At 38.6% G+C, this 16,826-nt stretch overlaps 1 protein-coding gene across 4 annotated transcripts in view; it reads left to right on the top strand.

The window, feature by feature from the left end:
* Positions 1-16,826, top strand: part of C1H2orf76 (chromosome 1 C2orf76 homolog) — a 57,876-nt gene that overhangs the window by 15,665 nt on the left and 25,385 nt on the right. For 3 of the 4 annotated variants that reach the window (XM_026410590.2, XM_026410587.2, XM_026410588.2), the window contains exons 2-3: positions 12,006-12,075; positions 13,679-13,823. In XM_026410590.2, coding sequence (XP_026266375.2) covers positions 12,055-12,075; positions 13,679-13,823 — 166 coding nt within the window. In that variant the 5' untranslated portion in view covers positions 12,006-12,054. The remainder of the gene's footprint in view (positions 1-12,005; positions 12,076-13,678; positions 13,824-16,826) is intronic. The other variant, XM_026410589.2, reaches the window with a different exon arrangement.

The following is a 16,826-nucleotide window of genomic DNA, read 5'->3' as shown; positions in this document are numbered from 1 at the left end:
TGGAAGATCTTATGTCTTGCTGGGCTATTCGCTATGTGCACATCATCCAAAGAAAGTTTAGAACAAAAGCAGCCACCACAGAACAAAAGCAGACACTTTTGCTCATAAGACACGCAGAAGTGCCAGAGGCCCATAGAGAAATGTATCCCCCAAAGCAGGGCAGGATTAAACTCTCACTGATGATTGTGAATCAAGAAAAATAAAATTTATATGCATTATACCTTGTTTAACTGTTAAGTCCTATAGTCCCAGATGTGGGACACCTATAAAAACTTAGTTGAACAACAAATATACCACTCATGGTAACTTTTGAAATAAATGTTGTTTTTGGAGTCCTGTTCTTTTGAGAAAAATAAGTGAATGATTTAGAAAATAATATATTAGCTGTAGATTATAATTTCCAACTTATTTTTATGCACCTGTGTCAATTTTGTTGAAATATTTTCAGAATTGGAAGCTTGGGACTTAATGGGTTAGGATGAAAATAGTTTTTCAAATGGTTGTCTCTAACACTTTAGAAAAATGTGAGAGTTAGAATAATTTCCTGACTCTCACATGCTTTTGGATATTTTCCCCAGACTGTCACAATGAGTTCAGGTTCATGGAACTGGAAATGGTTGTCACCAGGTGGTGTATTCTAGGTGTGGGCAGTAATCATGGGTTTATTTATTTAGCATTGATTATGATCTGTCCTCAGGTAGGGCTGGCTGCTAAGGTCACTGTGCAATAAAAAAATAATACATGTGTATAGTTCTCAGATTTAGTTCATATTTATTTTGGACCTGCTGGGTTACTTAAACACCTGCAAGTAATTGTTTTAAACTACCTAAAAAATGGTTGAGGTCAGAGACTTTAAAATGATTCATAAATTAATCATTGACAGAACATTTCTCAAAAGTTTTATTAAACTGATTCAACTGAATTTCCTAAAATATTGGCACTTTGGTTTGTATGATACAAATTTGAAAAAGGCTAAGAAGTTTTAAAATGTTTATGTACTACTTACATGGTCCTAGTTATAAATGTATGCTTAGTTTCATATTTTAAAATTATGCTTTTTAAAAAATTTAAAAGCAAATTCCTGGTACCTTTTTTCTTTTTATCATAATGACCAACTTTTGGTTTTTCATTGTTCCAATTTCCATTTTTAGAGGAAAAATTTGTTCTCCATTTAAAAGTTAAAAGAAAACTGTGCTTTTGAAATAAGGCAGAATAGATTTAAAATGAAATGAACATTTCCATTTTAGTCATAGTCTTAAATGTGAATTAATGATAATTGATCATTCTTTTGAACTTTAAACTGGAATTTTATATAAAGTTATTAATTTGCCAAGGTTAAGTTCTCTTTAAAAGGTGAACACTTATCACTCACCTACTAGCAGTATGCTGGATGCCGAATAGTTTTAGAAAGGGTAATAAAAAGAATGTAGGTTCTCCACTACCCTGGCTTTAACCTTTTTTTTTTTTCTATAATGACATTTGAATGATATAATGATATAGAATTTAAGGATTATTTACTCCAAAATCATTAGGGTGTAATTCCAGAATCATTTGCATATTCAGTGATTCTCCTCTCAGTAGAATTCTACTCTTTCTGCCCCACCCATTTTTTGAGACATGGTCTTACTATGTTGCCCAGCCTGGCCTTGAACTCCTGGGCTCAAGTGATCCTCCTGCCTCAGCCTGTCAAGTTGCTGGGGCTCTAGCTGTGTGCCACCACACCTGTATTCTTTCTACTTTTATCCCTGCTGTTCTGTGATGGTTTATATACCTAATATGATAGAAGAAAATACTGTCTTCTTTTTATTGTTTTATTTGTTTTAAAAGGAAGGCAATGCCTTTTTGACCTACAATGCTGGTTCCTAACATTAGGGTATATTTTTGTATGCGGTTAGAACCATTTTTTTTTTTTTTGAGAGAGAGAGAGAGAGAGAGAGAGAGAGAGAATTTTAATATTTATTTTTTAGTTATGGTCGGACACAACATCTTTGTTTGTATGTGGTGCTGAGGATTGAACCCAGGCCGCACGCATGCCAGGTGAGTGTGCTACTGCTTGAGCCATATCCCCAGCCCAGAACCATACTTTTTTGAAAGTTGTTTTTTTCATATAGTTAAGACCAGATTTAAAGCAAACTTCATATGTGACAATTTTGATTTTACTGTACTTAAGGGAATAGATATAACTTTGTAAAATGTTTCAGTTTTTCAAATAATTCTTTCCAGGAGTCTGTTAAAACCCTGCTTCTGTGGGATGAAGGAAGGTCAGCGAGGGTGCTTTCCCACCCAGTTACTATGGAAGTCTTCTCCATTTAACTGGCTCAGTGCTTGAGTGCTTTTCCAATGCTCTGGTTTCTAATTGTTAGCTCATTTTGGATTCCATTCTCAAGAGAAAAGTTAAGGGCATCCATATTTCAAACACTGGAAGGCAGATGTATTGTTATTTTGGAAAGATAGTCCTAATTGTTTGCCGCGTCCCCTCGCCAGCAAAGGAAACACGACACAGGATTCTTCCTTCAGCAGTTTATTCAGGCCTTTGTTTAGACATGTCTTTTAGCTTGTTTCTCTCTACTATTACTACTACTCCTACTGCTACCCCTACTACTACTACTACTACTACTCCTACGTGCCCCAGCCTTAATAAAGCAGATAAAGCCCCAATGCACAACTGCCACGTGGATCTTTCTCATAGGGTGTTTTACAGCTACGTGCCAACTCTCCCAAAATAAGGAGTTGTTTATCATAGGCCACGGCGCTTATCAGCGCCATCTTGTAATGGCGGCCACAGTACACAGAAACGGCTCACCACAATTGTTCACAGATTCTGTGCTTGCAAATTCATCTATTCACTAACGTTTACTCAAAATCCAAACCCAAAGCAGTGCTCAAAGTGTTTTCTCAGTCATTCTTGGACATGTGCAGAGCAGTGAAGTTTGAGTCACCCAAAGCTCACATTTGATTGACTATCTAAGATCAATCAAAGCTGCCTTTGGCCTTCTTGTTCTAGCTTGTGTAGTATAAACAAGCATCTACTTTGTAGTCTGTGTGGTTCATTTCTTGTTTTTTATTGGTAATTTTGCTGTATATAATGCTCCTAGGTGTAGTGCTAAAGTGCTGTTGAATATTCTTACGTGCAAGAAGGCTTCAGTATGCTGTAGGGAGGAAATACATGTGCTGGATAAGCTGTGAGTTACAGTGTTATTGGCTGTGAATTCAATATTAAATGAGTCAACTATATAGATAGATAGATAGATAGATAGATAGACAGGTAGATAAATAGATCTACCTGTATATTATAACTAAAGTCCAAACAGAAACATGAGTGAAATGAAGTTATGTATTGATTGACTGAACTGTTGCGACCAGAATCTTCTAGGAACTTTACCCCACATTTCCCCAAGAAGCATTGTTTCAGGATATGCTAATTCACTGTTCCCTGTGATATAGTGAATGTAACTACTACAAATAACCAGAGTTGACTGTAGTTACATTTTGTTTTTTAAACTGATACAGATCAGTCCAGAGTCAGGAATCAAGTATTTGGGGAGCAGGCATGTTTTGTGTTTATTGTATGCTGGGTTCAGAGGTTTTCTGTGCTGGGCTAGTTTTCCTCTCTCTGGTTTATGGCTTTTCAGTTGGGAATTCTGCCACCCGGAGGGGATCCAGCTTGGGAAGGGCAGTAGTTGGGAAAGTTAGGGAGCCTGGTGTCAGCTTGCCTGGCTTTCTCTGGTTGCTGAGTTTCTACCACAGGCGCTGAGAACTGGAGGCTGAAAGCCCATCTCAGCTGTAGGGACCCAAAACATGTGTCCTAAGCCATGTGTCCCTCTTCACCATGCTGGAATTAAAAGCAGTTCTTAATTCCCAGGGAGGACCAGGAGGTGGGTCTCCAGGCTTCTTACTGGCTGGGGAACTGGAGCTCCATGGAGGGAGTTCCTACGTGGATTTTATTTGTTTTATTTATTTATTTATTTGAAAGAGTTTTGTTTTGCTTTTAATATGGAGTTTTCTTCATTGTCTCAGACCACTGGGTAAAGTAGCAGCCAGAAGAGGTTTGTAGGCAGGGAGGTTTAAAGACCCTCCTTAGCTCCCATCCCATCCCTCTTACTTCTCAAAGCCCCACCCTGTGTCACATGAAATGCATTAAAACATGCCCATACCCACATTACATCGAACCTATGTTAATTTTGAAAAGGACTGAGTTGATGTTGAAATGTTATGTTTTGTAGATATTCAATTAAATCATAATTTTGATTTTAAAAAACATTTTCATATTCTGAAGCAATAAATTTTTTTCTACAAGGTTCAGTCTTACTTGTTTTCTGTTTCTCACTCTCTTTCTCTCTTTTGTTCCTGCCTGCCTTCCTCCCTCCATCCTTCCCTGGCCCCCTTCTTTTTCTCCTTCTTTCCCTCTTCCTGTTTCTTTCATGCTGGGGTGGAACACAGGGCCTCTTCACATGCTAGGCAAGCACTCCACCACCGAGCCACACCGCAGCTTTCGCATATTTTCCTGTGTTCTGTGTCTTTAGGGCAGGATTGTCGCATCAATGTGTCCTTCAGAAAAGGAAGAATTCAGATTTTCCTTAGCCCTTTGGTTGCTCTTCAGTTCTGCAAACATGGTGCCTGTAATGTACCCCATGCTACACAAGTTGCTGGGCACAGAAAAATAAACCATGCAGCATTCTTTTCTTCAAGGAGCCCATAGGTTAGACCCCTTAGATAAGTGACTTTGGTATGGTAGCAGACAGAGGGGCCTATAACTCAGCCTCTGTGGGGAGGAGCAGCTGACCTTGAAGGTGTCCTGCAGAAGATAGTCCTTGGGTCAAGACTTGAAGGATGCTTGTATTGGAAGGTAAGGTGGGTGAGGGTAGAAGGGGCTTGAGAGAAGCTAAGGTGGAAGGTGTGGCACAGGCTTGGCAGCAGTGTGGTAGGTGTGGGGAGCTATGAGCCATCATTGCTGTCCTAGAAGCTGGAAGGATATGTGAATAGTAGATTGTGATGGTTGCAGATACCATCTGAGAGTCAGGGAGGGGCTGAGCGTGGAAAGCCTTTTGTGCCATCTTAGACAAGTTCCAACTCTTTCTGGCCATGTGACCTGCTTCTCATGCCTCTGACTGCTGAATGCTTTTTGGGTTTATTTGTTATTTCTCAATACATCAGGAGTATAACCGGGCTGTGCTGGGGATTGAACCTAGGGCCTCACACGTGCTAAGCAGAGGCTCCAACTCTGAGCTACACTTCTGCCTTCAAAAGTTGCCCCCGTCTTTCTCATCACCTCACTGGGGACCAAGCTTCCAACACATGAACCCTTGGGACACATACTTAAGCCATAGCTAAACTGCAATGCCTTTCACTCATTAATGTGCACAGGATATTTTATTTTAGGGAGTGACACATTCACTTAACTAGTTCTCCACTGATGGACATTTAGATGGATTCTAATTTTGTTAACTATTAGAAATATATTCAATGAAAGAAAATCTTCCTTGAATGTATATCTTTATGTATTTATCTTAAAATGTTTTTGTTGTGAAAAATTTCAAGCATATACAAAAATAGAATAGGATAATGAGATAATGAGGTTTTATATATACCCGACTCTTCAACAGTTAACGATGTTTTACTGTTGTTGTCTTCAGGGCTGGGTATTGAACGTGTACGCTAGACCAGAACACTATCACTGAGCTACATGCCCAGTCCTGTCCTAGTTTTTAATCTATACTTCCATAATTGTCTTTCCTCTGCCAGAGTGTGTGAAAGCAAATACCAGTATCATATCATTTCACCTATATGTCCCTTAGTCTTTTAAGACATAATTTCACCTAAACAGAATTAACATATTTCTTAATATTATCTAATACAATGCAAATCAGGACCCAGACAAGGCCTAAATGATGCATTGCTTGAAACAGCTCCTCTAGTCTCTTCTAGTTTAAAACCTACCTCCCTTTCTTCATTTCTTATGTGATCTATTTGTTGAAGAAGCTGAGTCATTTCTCTAGTAGGCTTTCTCACCAGTTGAACTTGGCTGGTGGCCTCTTTGTGGTATCACTTAACCCGTCTTCCAAAGCCCTCCCCACATAGTCTGGGAGATCTGGAGGCTCCTCCTTTCATTCATTAGGATTGGTTGGGAAGTTGAGGTGTTGTCAGCCCCTGCTGACTCCCTTCCAAAGTTCCCCATCAGTCTTCTACCTGACAGTTTTGGCATCCTGTCATTTGATGCGTTGCCTATATTCCTTATTTTGTTAGGGTTTTCAGAATGATACTTTTTAGAAACTTTTAATTGTGAGAATTGTATTTTACTATGAAGTTCTAAGAAATAAGAGAGATCCCTACACCCTTTGCTCACTTTCCTCCCATGGTAATATCCTGCTTGAGTATATAGAAAAAGCCAGGGAATTGACACTAATGTGATCCGTGGTGGCCATTGAGATTTCACTTTTACATATCCCTGTGTGTGTATGTGTGTGTATGTGTGTGTGTGTGTGTGTGTGTGTGTGTGTGCGCGTGCGCGCGCCCGTCCAAGCATGCTGGTGTGTTCAGGTGTTCTATGCAATTTCATCACATGTATAGGCAAACATGGATAACACCACAGGCAAGGACCAAGATCTATCACGAGGATCCCTTAGGTTACCTTTTGGAGCCACAGCCATCTCCTTCCCTCCCTGTCGCTTACCCCAGGAAACACAAATCTGTTCTCCATTTCTATAATTTTGTTTTTACAAGAAAGGGAATTATACAGTATGCAACCTTTTAAGGTTGGCTTTTTTTCATTCAGCTTAATTCCCTTGAGATCCAGCCAGATGTCTGCATGTATCAATGGTTTATTTTGTTTTATTACTTAGCATTTCTAACCATTCAAATATTGAAGCAAATTTGGGTTGTTTTCAGTGTTTTGGTGTTGTATATCAATATGCTGCTAGCATTCATATACAGGTTGCCTCTTGAATAATGCCCAAGAATGGGGGTGCAGTGATGTAGGCCTATGATCCCATATACTTAGAGGGCTGAGGCAGGAAGATCGTAAGTTTGAGACCAGCCTGGGCAAACTAATGAGAGCCTGTCTCCAAATAAAAAGGGCTTGGATGTAGCTCAGTGGTAGAGTGACCCTGGGCTCAATTCCTAATACTATGTACAACAACAACAACAACAACAAAAACCCCCACAATTGCTGGGTTATATAATAAGCATGTTTAGTTTTGTAAGAAACTGCCATATTCTTTTTCCAGAGTGGCTGAACCATTTCTTATTTCCACCAGCAGTGAATGAGACATCAAATTTCACCAGCGTTTGGGGTTATCACTGTATTTATTTTAGTCATTCTGATAGCTTTGTGAATGATGATTTTTAAATTGTTTCATTCTTTTACTACCTTTCAGTTGCAATTCTTCTATAAAGAACTCTTGTTCCACAGTTATTTGGTGACTCTGAAATAGTCTGTAGAAGAAAGGAAGAATAACATGTTTATTTTTTTTGTTGTTGTTGTTGTTTCTCTATCCCCTTCCCTTAAGCCAATTTTTAGAGAAAACAGATCTGTGCCCTGCCAGCCTCCAGAGTGACTAATTAGCAGTTTTTTTAAAGTAGCATCATGAAATCATGGATTAAAAAAATATTTGATGTGGTTATCTTCTCAAGGTAAATTATTAGAAGAGAAGTCCTGTGAAAGGGTAGACAAATTTAAAATTTTGATATAGATTACCCCTCTCAACTCCAGAAATATCATACCATTTTGTGCTCCTACCAATATATAAAAATATTTATTTCTCTATATCCTTGCCAACACTGATTTGGCCCGTTTTTTATTTTTATTTTTTTAATTTTACCAATCTGATGATAAATCGATATTTTACTGTTTCTATTGCAGCGCTTAGTTAGAATTGATCTTTTCACATTATTGAATTTTTTAAAAAACTAGCCAGTTGTCTGTTAATTAACTTTACCTGTGTTTCTATTGGGATATTAGTCTTTTATTACATTTTTCTGTTTTTATGCCTATCAGTATTTTTCCTTGGTGGTTTCCCTTCTATTTGCTTGGACTCTTTCCTACCTTAAGATTATAAAAATATGTACTTATTTTTTCTAGTGCCTTTAAATATTTAAATATTATAGCTAAATTTAAATCTTGGTTCCATGGAGAGCTTATTTTTATGTAAGAAATAAGGTGCAGCATTACATTTTCCCAAATGTCTGACCAATATCCCCATGCCAACGTATTAAATAAGTTACCTTTACCCACTAACTTTGTTACCAAATCCAAGTTCGTTTACTTGGGCCACTCAAAAAGAAGCCCAGTGTATCAGTAAGCCAGAGAAATCAAGAATATAGTGGGCCAGTGCCCTAAAAATCCATCTTTTTTTTTTTTTTATAAATAGATCTTTTATTTAATTTATTTATTTATATGCAGTGCTAAGGATCGAACCCAGGTCCTCACACATGCCAGGCAACTGCTCTACAGACTGAGCCACAACCCCAGTCCCTGAGCCTCATATTTTGAGAAAATATTTTCAGTTACAAATTGAATTTTTTGATTATAACTAATCAGTTTTTATAGTCTTCTTATGTAAATCTTTAAAACTTTTGTTTTTTTAAGAATTTGTTCATGTGGCTTATTTTCAAAAATTTTTTAAATTTTTGATTCTTTTTTTATTATTAGTTGTTCAAAACATTACAAAGCTCTTAACATATCATATTTCATACATTTGATTCAAGCAGATTATGAACTCCCATTTTTACCCCGTATACATATTGCAAATTCACATCGGTTCCACATCCACTTTTTTACATACTGTCATACTAGTGTCTGTTGTATTCTGCTGCCCTTCCTATCCTCTACTATCCCCCCCTCCCCTCCCCTCTCCTCCCATCTTCTCTCTCTACCCCATCTACTGTATTTCATTTCTCTCTTGTTTTTTTCCCCTTTCCCCTCACTTCCTCTTATATGTAATTTTGTATAACAATGAGGGTCTCCTTCCTTTACCATGCAATTTCCCAAAAATCCATCTTAACTCAGTATAAATTTCAAACTCCTCCTATCCTTAGTTTTGGTGGGGTAGGGTGGAAGGAGGGCTTGTATTAGGTAAGGACTGATGACTGGAGACCTAAGGTGCCACTCCTGTGTTAAGGAACAGGGTGTTGTGAGACCTGGTGGTTGGCAATCTGTCAATCAAGATGCCTCTGAAAAATCTCGAAAATATCTTAGTTACTCTCATTTTGGTGTCTTCAGCATTGAAGCAGGAAGAGAAAGATTAGGGAAGTTTCGAGTAAATCAGCCTTATACTACCAATTCTAGACAAGATTCATTAAATGACTACCATGCATCCATGCAAAGCTGAGCAGAAGCAGTGTAACCCAAAGGTTAGCGAACAACAGATCTGAAGGCAGAAGGGCCAGGCTTTCTTAGCCTGTTTCAGTCTGTTTCAGCCCCTTCCTGGGCAGGTCCAAGTGAAGAGTCAGTGCTTTCTACAAAGGCATTCTCCAAGTCCCTGATAAGTGCCCTAGGCCACTGTGTCATCATAACACACACTTCAGAAGTGTTATCTACAGCAAGGTTCGTGGGAAACTAATAATGCATTGCCCCATGGTGTAGCTTCCAAAATTCGTGATTTTTAAAGTCAGCTGCAAGCAGGTGAAGCTGGAAGGTTTACCCTTGATTACAACTTGGAATGCCACTTTTATGCTCAGTTCTCTGTAATTTTGATTCTGAGTTTTCTATTGTGTTCCACTGATAGGTCTATGACTGGTCTCTTGTCACAATTTATATTACCACAGCTTGATTTTCCATTAAGATTTTTGTTACTGGAATTTATGAAATTTTGAAAATTATATGAACTTATTCTTGTATGTCAGTTGCTTTATAATGTTTAATTTTGTTGTTGTTTTTGTTTGGTTTTGCAGTGCTAGGGATCAAACCCAAGGCCCTGCAAGTACTAGACAAATGCTCCACCAGTGAGCTGCGTCCCTAGACACTGTGACATGTTCTAATATTTGATTGCTTGTCTCTTTTCTTATTTTATGACTTTGCTGCCAGAGCTCACAGATTGATCCAATTGGATTTGAAAATATTTGTAAAGTTCTCCAAATACCTTCTATATTTCATTTAAGGAGGACTGATTTTATAATTTTAAACTCTCATGGTTAAGAATGTAGTCTTTCATTCATTTAAGTCATCTTTTGTGTCCTTGAGTACTTTTTATTACCTTATTTCTAAGTTTATTATTGTTAGTTTCTCTGTCCCTTTGTTTGAGGAATGCCTTTTAAACTTGATCAGATTCAATTTTTTTTTAATGAGGTCATACCTTCTGGGAAAAATGTCAGACTTTATTATCTGTAATATTAGCTTTCTAAGCTGCTCCCTAAGCCGACAAGCTCTATTTCCCACTGTCCTTAAGGCAAATTTAGACATAGTTTCCTTCTGATAGTCACTATTGTTTAGTTACCAAGTATAAATTACAACAAATTTCTGAGGAAGACATAATACATTGTTGATCAAAATTAAAGGCTAATTGAAAACTTCAGTTATTTCATTACACCATTCAGGCAACTTTTTATTAAGTGACAAGAGGAACCTACAATTATAAAAGATTTTCATAAGGCATGTGTCTTCTAGCCTACCAGTTTTCTTGGTTGGACTATTTATAGGATCTATTTCATTGTACCTGGGAATTGTTATCTTTTTCTGCTTGTAGAGCTGTCTTAATGCTCAAACCTGTTTTATCCAAAGTACAGTAGTAAAGATAAAAGCAGCTACTACTTACTGAGATTGTCCTATGTGCTAGGCTCTCCATCTTACATATTTAATATATGTTAATTTCTTTAAATCACTGAACAGCTTTCTAAGGATTTCTTATGTTGCAGATAGGAGGTGAATTGATAGTGAACTTAAATCTATGAGGCTTCAACTCATTAAGGTCTCAGATTACATTACAGACTCCTGCCTTTGTGGGTGTGTGCAGATGTACACATGTGCCTGCATTTTGGAGGACTTTTGTTGTTTGGAGGGGTAAGCAGAGAGAGAAGTGGTCATAGTTTCAGCAAACTTGAAGGCACTGCTTCTAAAACACAGAAGACTTTTATAATTCACCATCTCATTCTCAAGAACTATTCTTCATTAAGGATTATGTTCTGCAAGTACTAGACAAATACTATACCTCATTATGTTTTAAACTTCTATTTTGTAGATGTTTAGTGAACTGCTATTATTTGGTAAATTCTAGGATCAGTTTTCTGGGGAGTATTATAAACTAGGATTAATAAGAATAATATAAATATTGGAATTATCAAAAGATTTGTTAAGGTTAGTAACAACAAAACAAGATTATAAGGTGAGTCATTATTTTAGGGGGAAATCTATTTTCAGATCCTTTAAAACTACTCAATTATAAATAATATGTTAATTATAATTTCAGATTTTAAAAATTCATTCAAACAGCAGAACCCTTTGCTTTTCATATATATATATATATATATATATATATATATATATATATATATATATATATATATATATTCTCTTACTTAGTAAAGTAGCATTCTGTGATTCAGAGAAACTTTCCAGGCAAATCAATTGGCTTGTTTGTGTATGTTATAAAATACATGAGAAACACTAAAAGGCATAAAGATAATATCCTATCCTTATATCTAACATATTATTGAAGGCATAGAATTTTACCAGTATAAATGAAGTCCCTCTGTACTGCTCTTTAAGTGCCTGATCTTCCTCTGCCTCAGAAATAACTTATTATCTATTTTAAAACATAATAAACATTTTTGGACCTTGTAAATGATAGTATAAGCTAATTGTTCTGCAATTTGCTTTTTTTCATTCAATATGATATTTTTGAGATCCACCCATGTTGACATGTGTAGTTCTAGTCTGTTCATTTTTACTGCTGGTAATATTATGATCTATAAGCATGTCATCATTTACTTATACATTCTTCTCCGGATGGACAGGTAGTTGTTTCCAGTTTTTGCACTTAATAAAACATACTGTTATCAATGCTGTCTTACAGGTCTCCCTGTGCTTATATGTGAGAGATTCCGTAGAGTACTTTTCTATGAATGAAATTGCTGAATCAAAAGGTATGTGTATTTTCCCGTTTGCTAAACATTGGCAAGTTGTCACCAAGGGTAGTACCCACTAAGATCCCCACCTTTGCCAATTAGGTCTCTCATTGTTCTATACCCTTACCAACACTGGTATTGTTGAAGTTTAATTTGCCATTGAGTGATATCTTATTGTTTTGAATCTTCTTGATTATTGTTGAGGTTGACCTTTTCTTCTTGTGTTTATTAATAATATAGATATTTCATCCTATTATGTTTTTCCTCCATATCTGTGGGTTCTACATCGGTGGCTTCAATCAACCACAGATAGAAAACATTTGGGAAAAAAATGCATCTGTACTGAATATGCAGACCTTTTTTTTTTTTTTTCCCCCCAGAACTGGGGATAGAACCCAGGGCCTTCCATATGCTAGGTAAATTCTCTATCACTGAGCTCCATCCCCACTCCTTTTTATTTTTTTATTTTCTGTTTTTATTTTTTGTCTCACTAAGTTGTTAAGGCTGTCCCCAAACTTGAAATCCTCCTGCCTCAGCCTCCCAAAAAGCTGGGATTATGGGCAATCTCCACTGTGCCCAACTATGTAGACTTTGTTTTCCATGTCATTATTCCCCAAACAATACAACACAACAACTGTTTACATAGCATTTATGTTGTATTAGACACTATAAATAATTTAGAGATGACTTAAAGTATACAGTATAATATGCAAATACTATGTCATTTTATATAAGGGACTTCAGTATCTTGACATTTTGGGATCCATGGGGGGTGAAGAGTCCTAGAATCAATCCCCTGAGGACACCAAGGGATGACTGGACTTATTGTTTATAATGGTTGAAAGTGATGTGCAAATTTGAAAGTAGCATAGATAGATAGAACTATACCATATTATTATCCTTGAAATATTGGCAGTTTTGCACATTTTTTGGAAGACATAATTTGGGGTGGTTTCTTGATTGTATATTTTTAAAAAGCATGTACTTTGGATTGATGCTTGAATCACACACAGCTCTATTATTTTTCTCTATATGACCTTCAACTATTTATGTAATCTGAGTATCTACCTCTTCATCTTTTAAATGTGTATATCTTATGATTTGATGACAAAATTAGATGTCATTAACACCTAGCACATAGGATTAATACATAGTTTTAGGATGAAATATACATACTCAGTTTCAATATTATGAAAGATGGGTGATATCATGGTATAAATGTGGATCAGTCCTGATATTTGGAAGCATGTGGTAATAGTTGACTCTAATATAAATGTGCTTTAATCTCAATCAAGGAGACCATTGGCACAGAAAATCCAGAACTATCAAGTGTCTGCATAGGACTGTCTTAGTTCTCCCTGTATACCCTGCTCATCTTCTGTGCCCTGTCAGAAGGCAGTGATAGAGCTGTATGGGACCACCCACAGTGGTGGGTGGGCACAACCTCAGGCCCCTTCTGTGTGCCCCGAAATCTGGCTCTATTTGGGAACCCAGTCAATAACCATACACCATGGGATAGGTGGGCCGTGTGCCAGAGAGCTGATGATGGCAATGCAGACTGGTCAGTCGTAGATACTGTGAGTTGATTTCATTTGGATTGTTCTGTTGCCTCTTGCCACAGGAATTTCTTCACATGGCTGCTGAGGAAGTGACCATTACAGTGCGCCTCATTCGTTCATTTGAGCACCGCAATTTCAAGCCCGTAGTGTATCATGGAGTTAATTTGGATCAAACCGTAAGGGACTTTATAGTATTTCTAAAGCAAGGTATGAGACAGTAGAGTCATTTTGTTTTACTGGTGGTTTGAAAATATAGCTGGCTGTGATGTTAATTACAGAGGTAATTGGAAGATATTAATCTAGGTTCTGAGCCAGGTGCTAGGCTGGCTCCTGTTCTGAGCCTTGGCATCAGCCTGCCCCAAGATTTCTTAATAAGCTACGTGTGTGTCCTCACCACAGATTGTTACCATCATGCTTGACTTAAAAAAAAAGAAAATTAAGATCTGTGTTTTCTTTTCTTTCTTTCTTTTTTTTTTTTTTTTTTCACCTGCAACACCGACTTTATTTTTAAATCTGAAAGTGTCTTGGGAGAGTTTTACAAAAAAATCAACAGAAATGAGTTATGAAAATATTTGACCAACTTTATTCTTTGGTTATTTCTTATTGTGGCTCTGTAAGGACAGACTGTTCCTGAAGCTCCAGCTAAAGCAGGAAGGGAAAAAAAAAATCAGTCCAAGTATAAACCATTTAACAAACTGGGTGTTTATCACCTGTTGCTAACATAGAGCAGGCCCTAGGGCCTACAAAACCAGCCCCACTCCCAACCACAAGGTTGAAAGTCCTAATGAGGCAGAACATTAAGACTCCTTTATAAATATGAAAATGGATTAATCAACTGGAAAAGTTCTTTAAATGGGTTAGCTAAGAACCATGACCACCACGCTGCCTTGCCCTCCCCTTGCATAGAAACGTAGTGATGTGGTCTGACCATGGTCAGTTGTACAAACAGCAATTATTCAAGTGTCTTAGACATACCGGCAAGAACCACCCCAGTCTTCAGCCCTTTATCACTTCCTGGTCAGCTCCAAGTTCCATCCAGTAGCTTATATGCCCCCCCAAAAGGCAACATAGATTTGGGATGGTAGAAGAACCAGGGTAATACCACCTGCCAGCTCAACCTAGAACTAAGAGTTCTCTGGTCCTGTCTGGGGAAGTATACTTGGGTCAGGTTGGAACTAGAGCTCCTTGCTTAACATCACCAGTTGGCCCTAACTAGGAAGGCCTCTTGCTGCTGCCTTTCCTCTCATGCAGCCATTGGGTAAATAGGAACCCAAAAGTTTAGCCTGGCTTGACCTGCTCTCCAGGCCCCAGGGAAGAGCAGAGGATGTGCACCAAGGGGTCTCTATGGCTTTAGTTGTCATCCCCAAGGTAAGACAGGGGTTAAACTTCCTTACCCATCCTGTTCTCCCTGGACTTGCAGTCCTATGCCTGAGATAGATTAGGGGACTGCAGCCAAGTTTCTTGGCTTGCCTTCTTCTATCTCCATTTCCTCGGAGACACTTCTGCAACATGGGCTTGTCTCCTGGGGCTTGGGCCCCAAACCGTTTTCTTCCTGGGGAGTATAGCAGTCCATGGTCTCATGGGCTGCAGCAGCTGCCCGGAATGGTGGGATCTCTCTTACCCTGTACTTGAGACTACTGAGTCGTGGTGGGGGCCCATCAGATAGTGATTCTTCATGGCACACAAATGGACAAGCCTCCTGATGCAAGAACTCTGGTGAACCTGGCAAAGAACGCCATCGGGGAGCAGGTGGGGCCAAGGGCTCCTGCCAGTCAGCTAGGGGTGTAGTTCTAGGCCCTGGTGTATCCAGGTCAAATACCAGGGAGATCACAGACTTGCTGGGTAGGTCAAAGAGCTTGATCTTGCCGCCCTTGAGGTCCTGATGAGCACTGAAAGGATTGACTTTGGGGAAGAGGATCGTAGAGGAAGGCTGCTCAGCTTCTGGCAGCTATAAAACAGACAGTGAGAAAGAGGGAGGAAGGGGCCAGATAATAAGTTACAGTCTTTGGGGATATGCCCACAGTGACCCACCTTCTCTAGCCACAACCCACCTGCCCACAGTTACCATCCATCACAGTAGCTCTTTCAAATTATTAATCCACCAAGTGGATTAATCCACTCTATAGGTGACAAATCTCATAATCTAATCATTTGACGTCTGAGCATTTCTGTAATAGCACAGGAGCTGCTAAGATACCTCATGTCCAAACCACGACAACCATGTAGAAGTACACTGCTGACATAATTCCCCCTTACCCCTCAATATTTCACTATGTATTTCCTAAACAAGGAATTCCCTTTCTCTTATGTTACCACAGTACAGTGATCAAACTGAGGAACTTGATATTGAGACGGTACTCTTTGATCTCTAGGCCTTGTTGAGATTTCATTTGCCCCAATAGGGTCTTGTGTGACAAAGGTCATACATTGCATTCAGTTCCTTTGATTCAGAATACTTCTGGAGTCTTCCTTGTGTTTCATCACTTGGACAGTTTTGTACAGCACAGGCTGTTCTTCAGTGCTAAGAGCCATAGCCAAGTAGGAATGATGCATGGCATTTTTGGTTGAAAGGTGACGCCAGCAAGCCATTGAGATGATAATGATTATGTTAAGATGTGCATTCAATTGGGTATTAGACCCCTGCTGTCCGCCTTGGCCTGCTACTTTGGAGCTCTCACAGGACTCCCGGAGAGTTCCCATTGGTTGGGGAAGTGCGGTAGGAGGGATTTCCGGTTGGTGTGGTGTGGCCCGGAAGAAGGCCGGCGTTTGCGGAAGTTTTGGAAATAAAGTTTGTTCCTGTTGAGTGGCTCATGATTTTGTGCCCAGCCAGACTGCAGCACTTCAGCACACTCTGCAGTTGGGTGTCTAATCTTTTCCATAGTTTATAAAACCTTTCAGCAGGAAGAGCAGAGAAGTCTTCTCGGGGCGTCACACCAGGATGAGTACCACTGATCAGGCAGTGGTCACCAACCAATTGGTTAAGTTGGTATCTGCCAGGTTTTTTCACTGTAATTGTCATTGAAAAGTAACTTGTAGGGAAGTAGCCTGAGACCAGATGAATATCCTCTTACTTTTCAAACTTTCATCTGCCATGTTGGCTTTCTTTGATGATTCTTGCATGACTTAATCATGATGATGATGATTGATAGCTGGTGACTTTTCCAATTTCAACCTTCCTTTTACATATACTAACTGGCTATCTACAGCAAG

This window comes from Urocitellus parryii, chromosome 1 (genome assembly GCF_045843805.1).
Source record: "Urocitellus parryii isolate mUroPar1 chromosome 1, mUroPar1.hap1, whole genome shotgun sequence".
Lineage (NCBI taxonomy): Eukaryota > Metazoa > Chordata > Mammalia > Rodentia > Sciuridae > Urocitellus > Urocitellus parryii.
This window is presented reverse-complemented; position numbering and strand designations above follow the sequence as displayed.